Source organism: Dama dama, chromosome 24, assembly GCF_033118175.1.
Source record: "Dama dama isolate Ldn47 chromosome 24, ASM3311817v1, whole genome shotgun sequence".
NCBI classification, from domain to species: Eukaryota; Metazoa; Chordata; class Mammalia; order Artiodactyla; family Cervidae; genus Dama; species Dama dama.
Window position 1 is genome coordinate 47,745,186 of NC_083704.1, and position 13,595 is coordinate 47,758,780.

The 13,595-nt window shown below is 33.3% G+C and overlaps 1 protein-coding gene across 37 annotated transcripts in view; it reads right to left on the reverse strand.

Annotated features, from left to right (window-relative positions):
* The window catches only part of SLMAP (sarcolemma associated protein), a 145,806-nt gene that overhangs the window by 38,549 nt on the left and 93,662 nt on the right, over positions 1–13,595 (reverse strand). For 7 of the 37 annotated variants that reach the window (XM_061128295.1, XM_061128274.1, XM_061128276.1 and 4 more), the window contains exons 6-13: positions 13,152–13,247; positions 12,815–12,886; positions 11,419–11,559; positions 10,286–10,423; positions 9,117–9,285; positions 8,977–9,027; positions 8,436–8,486; positions 3,931–3,993 (exon numbers count right to left, since the gene is read on the reverse strand). In XM_061128295.1, coding sequence (XP_060984278.1) covers positions 3,931–3,993; positions 8,436–8,486; positions 8,977–9,027; positions 9,117–9,285; positions 10,286–10,423; positions 11,419–11,559; positions 12,815–12,886; positions 13,152–13,247 — 781 coding nt within the window. Of the gene's footprint in view, positions 1–3,930; positions 3,994–8,435; positions 8,487–8,976; positions 9,028–9,116; positions 9,286–10,285; positions 10,424–11,418; positions 11,560–12,814; positions 12,887–13,151; positions 13,248–13,595 lie in introns of those variants that run through there. The other 30 variants (XM_061128303.1, XM_061128304.1, XM_061128286.1 and 27 more) reach the window with 11 other exon arrangements.

The following is a 13,595-nucleotide window of genomic DNA, read 5'->3' on the forward strand; positions in this document are numbered from 1 at the left end:
GTTTAAACTCAAGACTTTCCTGTAATGGGAACATTAACTAATAAGAACAGGGAACCACACCAAGCGTTTTCTATTCTTTGTCATAAATAAACTGCTTTGGCTTAGAGAAACAACAGTTTAAAAGATGAAAATTTAAAACTGTTTCAAGTACAATATGCGATCAGAATAAGCCTGAAATTGTTCAGAGAGGCTGATATCATAGAGTGATGAAAAGTAAACAATCACATGAGCATCAGAGATTCAAAGCATTACTCCAAATAAGGCAATTTCTGAGTCAAAGCAAAGCCCTAAGAGAAAGGAGGATGGAATGAGAAAATCATACACAGATTGTGACTGCAATGTCAAAATGGGATGGGAGGCAAGGAGGGGAAAAAAACTTTTTAAATTAGGAAATAAACAAGTAGAAATAGTAGAAATAAACTATGAAATATTAAGAGAATGACTTTTGCCTAACAATAGTAAAAACTATTGGGACTTCCCTTTCAGTATAGTGATAAGACCATGCTTCCAATGTAGGAGGCGCAGGTTTGATCCCTGGTTGGGGAACTAAGACCTCACATGCCAAGAGGCACAGCCAAAAAATAAATTTAAAAAAAGAAAGAAAAAAGAAAAACTACTAAGTCATATAGAAAGCATTCTTTAAGAATACAAAGACATGAGGCTTATTTCATGGGACTTCTAACTCCACCATCAAAACGGAGATGTCTTTGTGGGGAAGGGGCAGTTTGTCTCCATAAAGCAGATCTCAGCAAAGCTTCTCTGGCATCCAGCTGCTGTGACAAACAGTAGCAAGAGAAATCAAAGAGGCGGGCAGCAGTCCAGAGAAGGCTCTCTTTCACTTCATGCCCACCAGCTGATGGCGAGTCTCTACATCCCTAGCTTACCTTTCACCTTTCATCCTCTCACTGAGCACACGAGCTAATCATGCAAATGAATTCACAGGATGTGTATTTTTAACCCAGAAAGTATGTCTGGCAAGCACACAGAGCTCTCAGGGTATTCACACAAGTTTATACGGTAAACCCTGAGTGACTACAATTTGCAGGGAACATGGAATGTGGAGTTCTGCTTAAACCAAACTTCATGCCTCAATCTCTGAAGAAGAGACTTTGCTAGAACTTTATAGCAAGTTTTACTAATGTTACTTATCCTAGATTTTGTATGATGTATTTTTATACTGAAATTTTACTTCACAGTTCTGGAATTATGCAAAAGGTTATATTTAAATCTGTCCAAAATCCAATCTCTGTGCTGGAGATTAAAAGCTTTTCTCCTACAAGAGAATTAAAAGGAGCATAGTCTGTTTTACCATAAAAGGAAAACAAATTGAAGTGTGTTTTGACTCATTTAATTTCCTCAAAATCACCTTATAAACAGAGAGAGCCAACAATCAAATTGTTCTCTTATTGAGTCATACACATAAACTGAAAAAAACTTGTCAATATGTTTAAAATAGGCATGATAACCCCTACGAAACTAAACTATTTGCTTTCGAATTTTTATTTATTTTTTGCTTTCTAATTTTTAAAACATCAAGTGAATTTACAGGATACAAGCACAGTAAATAATGAAAGCCAGGTTCTTAATATTCACTTTTTAAGAGACTGGAAACAAGAATATAAAGTATTACTGCTCACAGAATAAATGCTTCTTGTTCAAGACTATAAATCAGTTCAGGATGCCTATTAAAGAAAATAATGGCAAAAAAGGTTATGTGTGCTTGTAAAAAAATGATCCAAAATTGTTTCACAAGTTCACTTCAGTAAGATTTCTGCTGAATTTGCTTTGCTTGCCATAATACTTATTATGGCAGAATAATTTCTACAATGGCATCTTGTCATCAAACAATAAAAATGTCAAAACATAATGGAAATGAGAACAAATCAAACCAGAGGTGACCCTTACTATGCCAGCTCCAGCTATCCAAATTTAAGGAGCCAAACAGATTTGGAAAATCTGAGGTACAATGGGCATTCTCATTAATCAAATTCTTGCTACTTGCCACGGAAACTCAGAAACCAAATGGATTCAGATAACAAGTATACCCCTAACTAGCTGAACTCACAACCCAAACTTCTTATACTTAAGAACTCAGTGGATTCAAATGTCTAGGAATGCTCGTATTTTATTTTTTCTGTTCTTTGGTTCATTCTTCGTCCACAAAAACAGGGTTTTATATTCTCATTTTCCCCCTCTATGTACCTACCGCATTTAGCATTTTCCCATGCCATTACATACTCTGTGTAAACATAATCTTACTGGCTGATATCCCAATGGAAGAGATAGCTGTAATCCAGAATTTATATAACTTCTGTTCAATCTGAATGTTTATCTCCATAACTATGACTCAATAAAACATAACCAAACATCTTTTTCTTTATTTAAAACAAACACTGCTCTGTGTTAAAACTAAAGCTACACATTTTACACATTTTATAATAATACTTTTATTAAATAATACTTTAAATTATTTTTGCCAACTGTAGCTTAGTAAACATTATTTTGATAATTCTCTGCTCTTATTTCTTTACGTTCAAATATGAATCCCAAAAGTTGAAAATAAAAATAATTTATTTTAAAATGGTCACATGTAACAAAATTAAGTATAAAATCCTCCTAAAGATTTATATTTTAGATCATATATTCTACTTTTAGTTGGCTTTAGTGGGTACCAATTATTTTGCCCAAATCCCAGTGTCAACTGCCTATAAAAGTGGGATTTAGTAAACAGAAGGTAAGAAAAAGATGCACTAATCTTTGCTTCATGAAAAGACTGTTAAAGAACAAAGAAACACGCCATATTTATTAAGAATCTGGCTCAAAGTTGTATTAAGCTTACATTCAATATTAAAATCTCTAAAATGGACAAACGCAGTTCTTCTAAAACAATTCAATGAAATTTCACCTTTCCTTAAAGCAACTCTAAGGAGTATAATATTTGATCTGTTGAATTTGTGCCTGCTATAATTACCAGGTGTGACTCTTATATTCCATGAATGCTCTTCAGATTGGCGATGTGGGAGCAGAGGGTGGGAGAGTAACCATACATGCGTGCACACCCATCAACTGAATTCAGAAATATTTGGAAAACCAACTCCTTTCAAAGAGAGAGAGCAAACAGGAAGAAAAAAAAGAGTCTGACAAAGTGTGAGTCTGACAGGGAAAAGTATAAATTTCATGAATAAATTTTTACTACACATAGTGACCTTTAATTGTTACTAAGAAACTAAGAGAATAAGACAACTTTGTCATTGTTACAGATTTAAGCAGTCACATGATTTTCAAGTAAGGGGGATTTCACAAATTTTTTTGTTCAGAATTCAGCAGAGGTCTACATCACCTCAAAAGCCAACCAGTCTATCTTTAAAATATTATTAAAATCAGCCTCGTACAACTTCTCCAGGGTAGGCAGCACGTGTCACACTGAAGGACAATCAATTACTACTTTTTCTCTTAGAAAGCTCTTGCTATCCTAATGCCCAAACGAAATCATTATTTTTGTGACATCATCTAATCATTTAAGAAATTTGTCCAAGAACTCAAAATCCAAAATTGTGATAGGAGTAGAACTTTAGTAAAACAGGTGAACGTTATTATTGTCTCTTAAGCAGCCAGACACTTAGTTCCTTGACATTCTATTTTATTCGCCATTCAATAATGATTTTTAATTAAAAAGTTTGAAACTTTATCTTTTTTTTTTTTTTGTGAGGAACATGAAATGCTCACCTCCATCTGTGAAAGCAAATGTAAGAGAAACACTTTTCTCACAAGAGAGAAACAGAAACAGTATGTAAAGAATCACTGCTGTCTGAAGATGGCCTTTGTGCACTGCTACCATAACAAACACATGAAGATCTTCATTTTTCCTCTCATTTTTCAATTTAGACCCTGACTTAATTAAAATCAATGTGAAAAATACTCTGTACTCACTTTGGCATTCTATGAACTGATGAATAAAAGTGCAGTCCCCGCCACTCTTTGAAAGCAAGTGCTCTAATAAAGAAAGAAACACCTTTAAGGATATAGTCTTTGTTGCTGTTTTTGAAAACCAACAGCAAAGGTAGGAAAACCAAAACGTTTGCACTAACATGGGTAATTGAGTAAGTTAATCAAAGTTTACTATATCTAATAGCAGACATATTTTGGAGTTACATGAGTGAAAACTGTAATTACTTAATCTTAATTTGTACCCCAAATGGTTAGCTTTTAAAGGTGCAGTTTCTATCCAAATAGCTCAAGAACACCATTGTCATATATTGCTTTAAAAAGCTTCTCCCGCTTTCAAAATGCATTTTTCCATGTGATTTTAATAAATACCATTAATTTAAAAATTTTATATTTCTTACTGAATTGATTTTCAAATGACTGTTCCCTAACAGTCCCTATTCAAAGTTATTCATCTAAGGTAAGAGGCAAAAAAGTAAATATTTTAAGAATACCATAAAATAGTGCCTTAAAGTTGTAAAGAAACTGATAAAACATTTTAATTTTTACACTTTCGTTTCACAAGTAGTCTTTCCTCTTGAGTCACTTAATCTATACTTCATATACTATCAAATCACTACATTGTTTACCTCTGCCTAAATGATTAAAAACAATGCCTGTACATTTTAAAATAAGAATCTTGGTAAATGATTTTGCTCAGATTAAATACATTTTTCTCCCAAATATGTAAAGAGAATCAAAACCAAACATAGTCTAATAAAAGTTTCAGCCCTTTTTTTCCAGTAAACTTTTAATTACTTTGATTCAAAAAGCCAACTTCTAAATCTGGATAACATCCTTCAAGTACATATTTATATCTTTCAAAACTACCAAACAGACATTGGAAGTTCAAGTGTTAAAAATACATTCCAACATGATGACCATCCTGACGGTGTAGAAGCATAAAAACCTGGCAAGGACAGTGAGTCAGAGTGACGGTAAAGCTTCTCTTCTCTTCACCTGGCCTCACCTCATCATCTCTACTTTGTTGCAAAGGCAGCTCCTACTCTGATCACTGGACAGCCTTTCCTGACATCTATACTGACAGCTTTCTTATTTATCATCACTCATCATCAAATCTCTCATTATCCTTTATCTAGCTACATGGTATGCAAATATATATTTTTCTATTTGTTGTTGTTGTTCAGTCACCAAGTCAGGCCAGCTCTTTTATATATATACTTATTTATATATATACACATATGTATTTATTTATATTTATTTATATGTATACATACACAGTTATATATGGTTTATATAATTGTATAGCTGCATACAGTTATATTATTAATATAGAGAGATACAATATAGCCTCAAGAAGAAAAAAAAGCCTAACTGCAATAGAAATTCAAAATTTTTAAAAAATCTAAAGTTAAATAAAAAAAGTACTTCCTATGTAAGCTATGACAACATTTTCAAAATTCAAACTATACAATATCACTGTTAAATATGAAAACTCAGTAAAACTAAATTTTAGCCTAACTTAAGGACTGTATAAAACATATTTGAAACCGAGTTTCAAACTAGCATCACAAGACTTCAGATGAAATTTATGAATGCAGGACAATCTACCATCACATACCAAGCCAAAAATCAAACTTTTTACCTACTCTGATCTTACTATATGATTCTACATTAAAATATCTACTATACTAGTTTAGATAAAATACAAGATTAATATAAAAGATAAATATACATGTGACTTTCACACATGAGAGAAAAGTCTTTCAGGTAGTGCATATAAATGATTTGGATCATGACACTTTTAGCAGTTCATTACTTGAAATCAAGCCCTAGGGAATTCACTTTGCCAAGACTATAAAAGATGTCACTGATCATCTAAACCAGGAGTCAGGAATCAGATACTGAAGTGTGGAGGCAGGAGGTGTGGTGATGGTGTCCTGTGATACTAAAGAGGGTAGTAGGAATGCAAAGAAAAAGTAGACACAGAAACATAATAGGAATCACCAGATAAAATGTGTTTTATTTATACATGGGTTACCTACATATTTCAATTTTTTAGACCTGTGTTGTCCAATACAGTAGCCATTAGCCACATGTGACTACTGAGTCCTTAAAAAAAAGTTGCTAGTTTGAATTGAGATGTGTTGTCAGCATAAATTAAATATCTATAGGTCTCAAGAACTTACTAAGGAATAAAGAACCTGAAATACTCATTTGTAATCATTTAATATTGACTACATATTGAAATAATATTCTAGATACAGTGGGCTAAAGTAAACGTATTATTAAATATATTATTAACAATTTAGCTATTCTTTATTGTATTTTTAATACAGAAAATTTTAAATTATGTATGTGGCACTCAGGATAGTTCTATTAGACAGCACTTTTCTAAATACCACCTAAGATATATTCAAAATATGCTTACTAGGTAACATTTTAAAAATTATAGTACAAAGTTGTGCTTATAGCTGCTACTTTAGATTTAAGTAATCTTAAAAATGAGTTTACTGGAGAAGTATTATTACTCTTAACTTCTCCAGACATTTTTGAAATATTCTCTTACAACTAAACTTGGTTCTCCCTCTACTACTTAAAGAGTAATTTTAGTTACAATTATATCTCATAGCACATTATAACTACAGACTTTGACAATATTTGAATACTTGATAATTAGTCTCTAACTATATCATAAATGATTCAGAATAGACCAATCTTATCTGTAATCTACTCTGTAACTAAATATGAAGCTTCTGTGCTTATCCAGATATTTACTACTCAGTTTCTTTAAAGATATTCTATTAGTCACTCACACACTACTCAATTTAGCACTAACACCTGCAAGGGAAAAATAATCATAGCCAGGAGTACCCTAAGGTATCCAAAATATTAATATCTTATTCAGTTTTAAATCAAGGAGTTGTCTACAGCTTTTCTCATTTAAATAAACTAGAATTGGAAAAAAACTGTAAGCTGTAATTTGACAACTCTAAATAGCATAAAGATGGTTTAGTGTACATAAAAAGATTGTTAACTAAAGAAACATATTGCTCCCAGCTTGAATTAACACTAGCTTTATCAACAAATACACGCTCAAGTCAAAAGGGTGATGGATTTGAATGAGAAGAGTATATGCCAGAAAGAGAAAAAAGAGCAAAATAACAACAGAAAATATAAATTCACTTAAGAATGAGAAGCTTTCAGAAGACGAAGATAAAGTCTTTTTACATATGTTTACTAAATACACTTTAATAATAATGGTGCAATGAATATAAACTACACCTTTAAAAAGTTTCAAATTGAAACTCAAACTGAAATTTTAATGTCAATGTTATTTTACAAAGCATATATAAAATAGTCAAATAACAACAATTGATGAAACTTTTTTTTAAATTTAGAGTTTCAAGATTTATTATACATGGAATATTAGCTCTTGATCTTACACCTCACATACACATGGTTACCTGAGCCTATTATTCCACTTCCTGATTAAAAACCAACCAACCAAACCAAAACAAACCAAAAAAGCACCTCCTAACTTTATCAGAGTTTAGATGCCACCCAAGAACTATAAAGATATCCCCTGATACATGGAAAAACTATTTAGTATGAAGTTTTGGGTACTGACCTTGGCATCTTCTATACATAAAAACTGAGTTGAGAGGCACATATATTTGTAAACACAGAAAATAATTTTATTTATTTTGTACTCTAAGCATCTAACGCAGGATCTGGCATATAGCTGGTGCTCAGTTAATGTTGGATGAGTGGGGAGGGGAGGACAAATCTTCATGATTGAAGGAATATAGAAACCATTGAGTAGAAAACCCATGTTGCAGTAGGAAAACTAAAAGTGGTTATACATTTGTGGCAAGAGATAACCCTAGCTAACCAGAAAGAAGGATCGGATATCAAGAACAAAATAATTTTTCAGATGGCATACATGACTGACTCCCTTTTCTCTGATTGATGAAACAGACAGATAAAGAGAGCAGTTTCGATGACACATCCAAAGACTCACTGGACTTTTTTTTTTTTTCTTTTCTATTTTTGTTTCTTTTTTGGACTTTTAAGTAAACTCTTGGCCAGGAAGGGGGCAGGGCACAAATATTAAAAAACAGGGGCCAATTATGCCCATAAAGCAGTACTTGATGGAAGAAAATGGTGGTATCGTCTCTGAAAATATAGTAGAGGGCAGGGGAAGCTATACTATGTTATATAAACCAACACTAAAGTTGAACATTATTAAAATCTTACTACTTCAATAACTGAAATTGCCATATAACAAGGGACATCTAACCACAGCTCACAGAATTAAGAATTACAAAATAAAAGGAAGCTTGATTTTTAAAAGATGGGATTTAACAGTCTATCAACAGCACGCTTTTCACTCCAAACACTTAAAATCTAAAATCCCTGACCTCTCTATCCTGCTTAAATGGTAAAAGGCTATCATGAAAGAAAAATATTTAAGTTTTTTACACTACCTTTTTCTGTGCTCCCATTTATTTTAGGTAAGAAGTCATCAACTTGTATCCCTAGGATTAAGACAGTGTATCATTGCCTGATCAAAGAAAGTGTTACTTTAAAACTGGTCTCAAGTGTAACCATGGCATTTTGTATTCCTAGTGACATTAAGACTGACTGAACAGTTTAAATTTATTTTTACAAGAAGGGTTCAACTTGCCATTTTCTATCATCTTAGGAAAAAAGCTACAACTGCTTAGTAACCTTTCGATGAACCTCAAGAGAAAAAGGATTCTGCTGTTCATGTGTTTTTCTTATTTAAATACCTCAAAGCAGACCATCTCAGATGTATAAATTTCATTCATTTCAAAGACTACACAATGGTGCCCACTGGTGGCAATCAAGCATATTTTTAAAGGAAATTTTCTGAAAGAGGGTAGATACTTTACACCTAATATGTAAAACATCCCTCATAAAGAAAGCAAGTACACAATGTGAGATAGCAAACAAAAATTTAATGATAAAAATTCAGCTTTAAGTAAGAAATTTGGTGACACCTACCTAAGCTGCTGCATTCTTTAAGAGTTTTCTCTTGAAGATGTTCTAACCGTACTGTAAATAAAAGCCCAAGAAAAAGATATTTCACAGATAAAAAGAAAGAAAAAATTAAATCAAATCAATTTCTGGATTAGCTAACTTACCTTGTAAAGCTGTTAGCCTTTCATTGGTAAAGTCATTATCAGCTTGCAAAGCTTCTATTTTTGCCTGAAGTTCCTGTTCTTTTTCTTCCATTTCATCTATCTTATGTTGTAATTCTTTTTTCTCAGCTTGTCCCTTCTGTTGGATTTCTTCTTGTTTTCCCTCTGCTATCTGTTGAAAACGAAAAAGAAAATCCAGCTATTTAATAAAATCTGACCTTGTTTTAAGATGTCTAAAGCAGGACTCCCTGTATTCACATAAATGATGTCAGTGATACTGCACTGAGTCATCCCTCTGTATCAACTCCGAGAAAAACTTGTAGCAAGCAAGCAAACATAATACATACATAGACTACAAGGGTCAAAATGAAAACCACCTTTTTCAAGAGGGAAGTATGGTTTTCCTTGAAATTACTATTGTTTCAATTAGTTTATAAGTTCTACAATGTAGCTTATTCTGAAATTTTAAACAAAATTACTTTTAGCTAAAGGAATCAAGCACTTTTTAAAATGACCTCTTTTTAACAAGTCTAATATTTAAAGCTATATAGGTTAACCATTCACATGAATAGGAGGTATGCTCTGGTCTTCTGTTAACAAATGGGTATCTTCTGGCCACTCAATCTATGGTGTGAATTACATAAAGACAGGTCTTCACAAAGTCAGTCCTAACATTTTACAGGACCAACATAGCATTAAGTGTGGTCTGGTCTGTCCTCATCCTAAATATCCTATAGCTACAGGGAGCTGCAGTCCACGCATAGGCTTTGGCCTCCTGGAAGGAATCACGTGAAGGTTCTCTCTGGGTTTGCTCCAGCACTAACTTAGCTGGGCCCTGAATTTGGGACACCTTAAAGAAAAGCAGGTTCTAGTTTTCCAAAAGTCTGAGTATCTTGGGTTTTGCTGACTCTTATCTATTGACTGTTACATATATTAAAATGCCTATTATGAACTACTGATTATTTACTTTCAGCCAAAGGAAATATGTCAGCTTTTACAAACTTTTAATTATCACTAGTAACGGGATTTGGGTTAAATGTCAACTGATTTATACTATACATTCAAACCATTACCAAATTTTCCATCAACAACTATTCAGCAATATCTAAATTCTTAAGCTATTCAGCATGTTAGGGACTAATTTATATAGTTTCAGTTTGAGAAATACATACCTTTAATTTATCAGATAAATCTTTAATCTCATTAACTGCTCCATTATATTTATTGGCTAATTCTCTTAATTCTTCCTGAGTCCGTTCATTCATTTCTTTCAGATGGGTACATTCATCTTCAGTATTACTAAGACTTCGCTGTAATTCAAGTTTACAGATAACTGATTTAGAATAAATGCACATTCTAAATTCAATTTATACAAACTATAATTCTATGGACTGTTCTAAATCAGAATCTACTCTTGACTTTATATAAGGTTGAGTTAAATAGCAGAAGAATTTCAATCTACTTCAGGTACATGCTAAAACAGAAAATACAAAGAACTTGGAAAAATTAAACGTGGAAGGAGGAGAGGCTGATCCTTCATATAATCACACTTCTTAAAGGTCATGGGGTATGACTTTTGGCCTTGAAAATATTTTAAGCCTATCACTTCTTAAAAGCATATTTAATAATGTGCACACAATCAACAAAATTAGAGGACAATTAGCATTCTTCTTTCTTTGCACATCATATTAATGATCTGACAGTGAATCAGTCACTTTGGGATTGGGGATTACAGAGACTGGGCTTCCCTGGTGGCTCAGACGGTAAAGTATCTGCCTGTGATGCGGGAGACCCAGGTTTGATCTTGGGGTTGGGAAGATCCCCTGGAGAAGGAAACAGTAACCCTCTCCAGGCACAATTTTCTTCTTCTTCTTTTTTTTCAAGCACAATTTTCCTCTCTGGAGGATGGGGAAGGTAAGAGTAGTGGTGGAGCTCTCTGCCTTAAGACCGACTATCTTCGATCGGAAGAAAAACAAAATTATAAGAAAGGAGATCAATTCCCTGGCACATATCATGGTCCACTGTGTGGAGGTTGAAATCTAACTAAAACAGAAATAGTAAAATTCCCTGGTTAGGCTTTTATTCCCTTAATCACTGACTAGGGACCATAAGCACCAGAACTCACGTGGCTACGCTAAGCATTCCTAAAATGACAACAGCATGCTGCTCCTTCCCACCAGATAAGACAGGAAAAACTTCCTAGCTATATACTAATACCCAAGTTTGAAATGTCTTGAAATGCTAGCAATTTTAGGCTAAAATTGTAAAACTATAGTCTTGGTTAGTATCTATTAAGTTGAAATACCTCAACTTCTGAAAGTTTTCTAACCACATCAATTTTCTCCTGAAGAACCCGCCTCAGGGACTCTTTGGCTGTAGTCTCATAGTTGTGTTTATCCTCCTGTAATGCTATAAGTTCCTTCCGTAAACTATCTTCTGTTTGATTCTAGGATTAAAAAATATTGAAAATTATAGTTATTAAGTATTTACCATTTGAAAAAAATAACACATTGTGATATTCTCTGAGTTCTATATTAAGGTACCTCCAAACAGAAATTATGTCAACTCTATATTAACTGAAGCTGTATATAAAAGTTGCATTAGTAAATTATGCTCTCATAAGCATATTAACTCATACTTTCAACAGAAAAAAGTTAAAGTAAACTGAAAATTTCTCCCAAGTATACAAAATGAATGAACTATTCTATTAATACTTGCCATATTCTCTGAAAGCCACAATATTTACACTTATGGGCAAAAATAATCTCTTAACCTCTGAAGGGTGTCAAGCATTTTAAAACAATAACTAAACCAAAAGGAATAAGAGTACCCTGAGGAAAACGCTGATTTCAGGTATAAGGGAAGAAATGTACAAGATGAGTCTGGACTACTTTGTCTGATATGACAGCAGGAGGCTATTATCCAAGCCTGCTTAGGGGGCTACCAGAAGAACTCAGGTGAGAACCTGAAGAAGGTCCCTGAAGAAGGTCTCCCAAAGATGGGAGAACTGGGAATCAATAAGAAAAACAAAACAGGTTTAACCCATGATATATATTTAAATCTCATTTGGAGGACAAAAATCCGTCATTGGTCATTCTTTGGTAGATGACAAGGAGCCAAAACATTATTTTGAAATGCAGTAAATAAAGGGAGAAAATCACTCATCCTTCCCTTCCTAAAGAAAATGTTCTTTAGGAAAAATAAAATGGTTTATGAGGGGAAGTTTCTCTTTATAGAAGTAATGCATCTAGTAAATGAAGGAAAGATAGAATTACAGTATTACCATTTTTACAAAATAAAAGAATGAATATTGGAAAGGATAATCAAAGATCACTAATATCTCACTACCACTCCAGTATTCTGGCCTGGAGAATTCCATGGACTGTATAAATTTATGGTGTAGAGAAGGAGCAAGAAGGTTTAAGTATCATTGCAGATTGAGGGAAATTGTACAGGGTGAAAGACCCAGTTTCTCCAACAAATATCAACTATGATGGAAAAAAGAGAATTGTATATGGGTATTCACTATATACAATTTTTTCTACTTACATGTATGTGTGAAATTTCATGTAATGGTAAAAGATTTTAAAAATGGTGAAAATGTATAGATGTTTTTTAATGTATTCAAAATAACAGTCAAAGAAATGAAGCTACATAAAAACCAATGCATTTTTCTTTAGGTACTTGAGATGGACACTTACTTTGGAGCATGCTTGCAACTGGTTTCCCATAACCTCTAACCGTGATAAGAGTCTATCTTCATCTATTAAAGCCTGTTAAAGAAAAATGAAATATAAATAAAATCCCAGAGTAGTTAAAAAATAACACATATCAAAAAGGTTGCTACTGCCAAAAAAAAGACCTAAAAATCACAAAGTTGACTAACATTCACTTTAAAATGCTAAATGTTCAATATTTGTTCATTAAGAAATAACTCTGCCTTTGTCGGCTACATAATTTTAGTTTCAGTTTAATAACCATCTAAGGGATATTGAGCTGTGCTTAAATGCTTTATGAGTATAAAGGCAACTGGAATACCTGCCAACTGGTATCTGAAGCCTCTTGGGTAATGGCTAGCAGCCTCTGTAGCGTGGCTAACTTCTGTTCCAACATCTGTTCCCGATGTAAGGCCTCCTAATATTATAAATCACAAAAGAAATTCTAATAACCTCAGCACAATTCCTTTGACAAATAATCAATTATTAGCACATTCTGAAAACAACCTTGTTTCACATCCTACAGTGTATCTTGCTTTCAAATCTGATAAATCTACTTAATATAATATATTTAGCCCACATTATTTTAACCCAGATGATGCAGTGGTAAAGAATCCACCTGCCAAGGCAGAAGCTGCAAGAGACACGGGTTCAATCCCTGGGTCAGGAAGATCCTCTGGAGAAGGAAATGGCAACCCACTCAGGTATCCCTGCCTGGAAAATCCCATGGTTAGAGGAGCCTGGCAGGCTAGAGTCCATGGAGTTG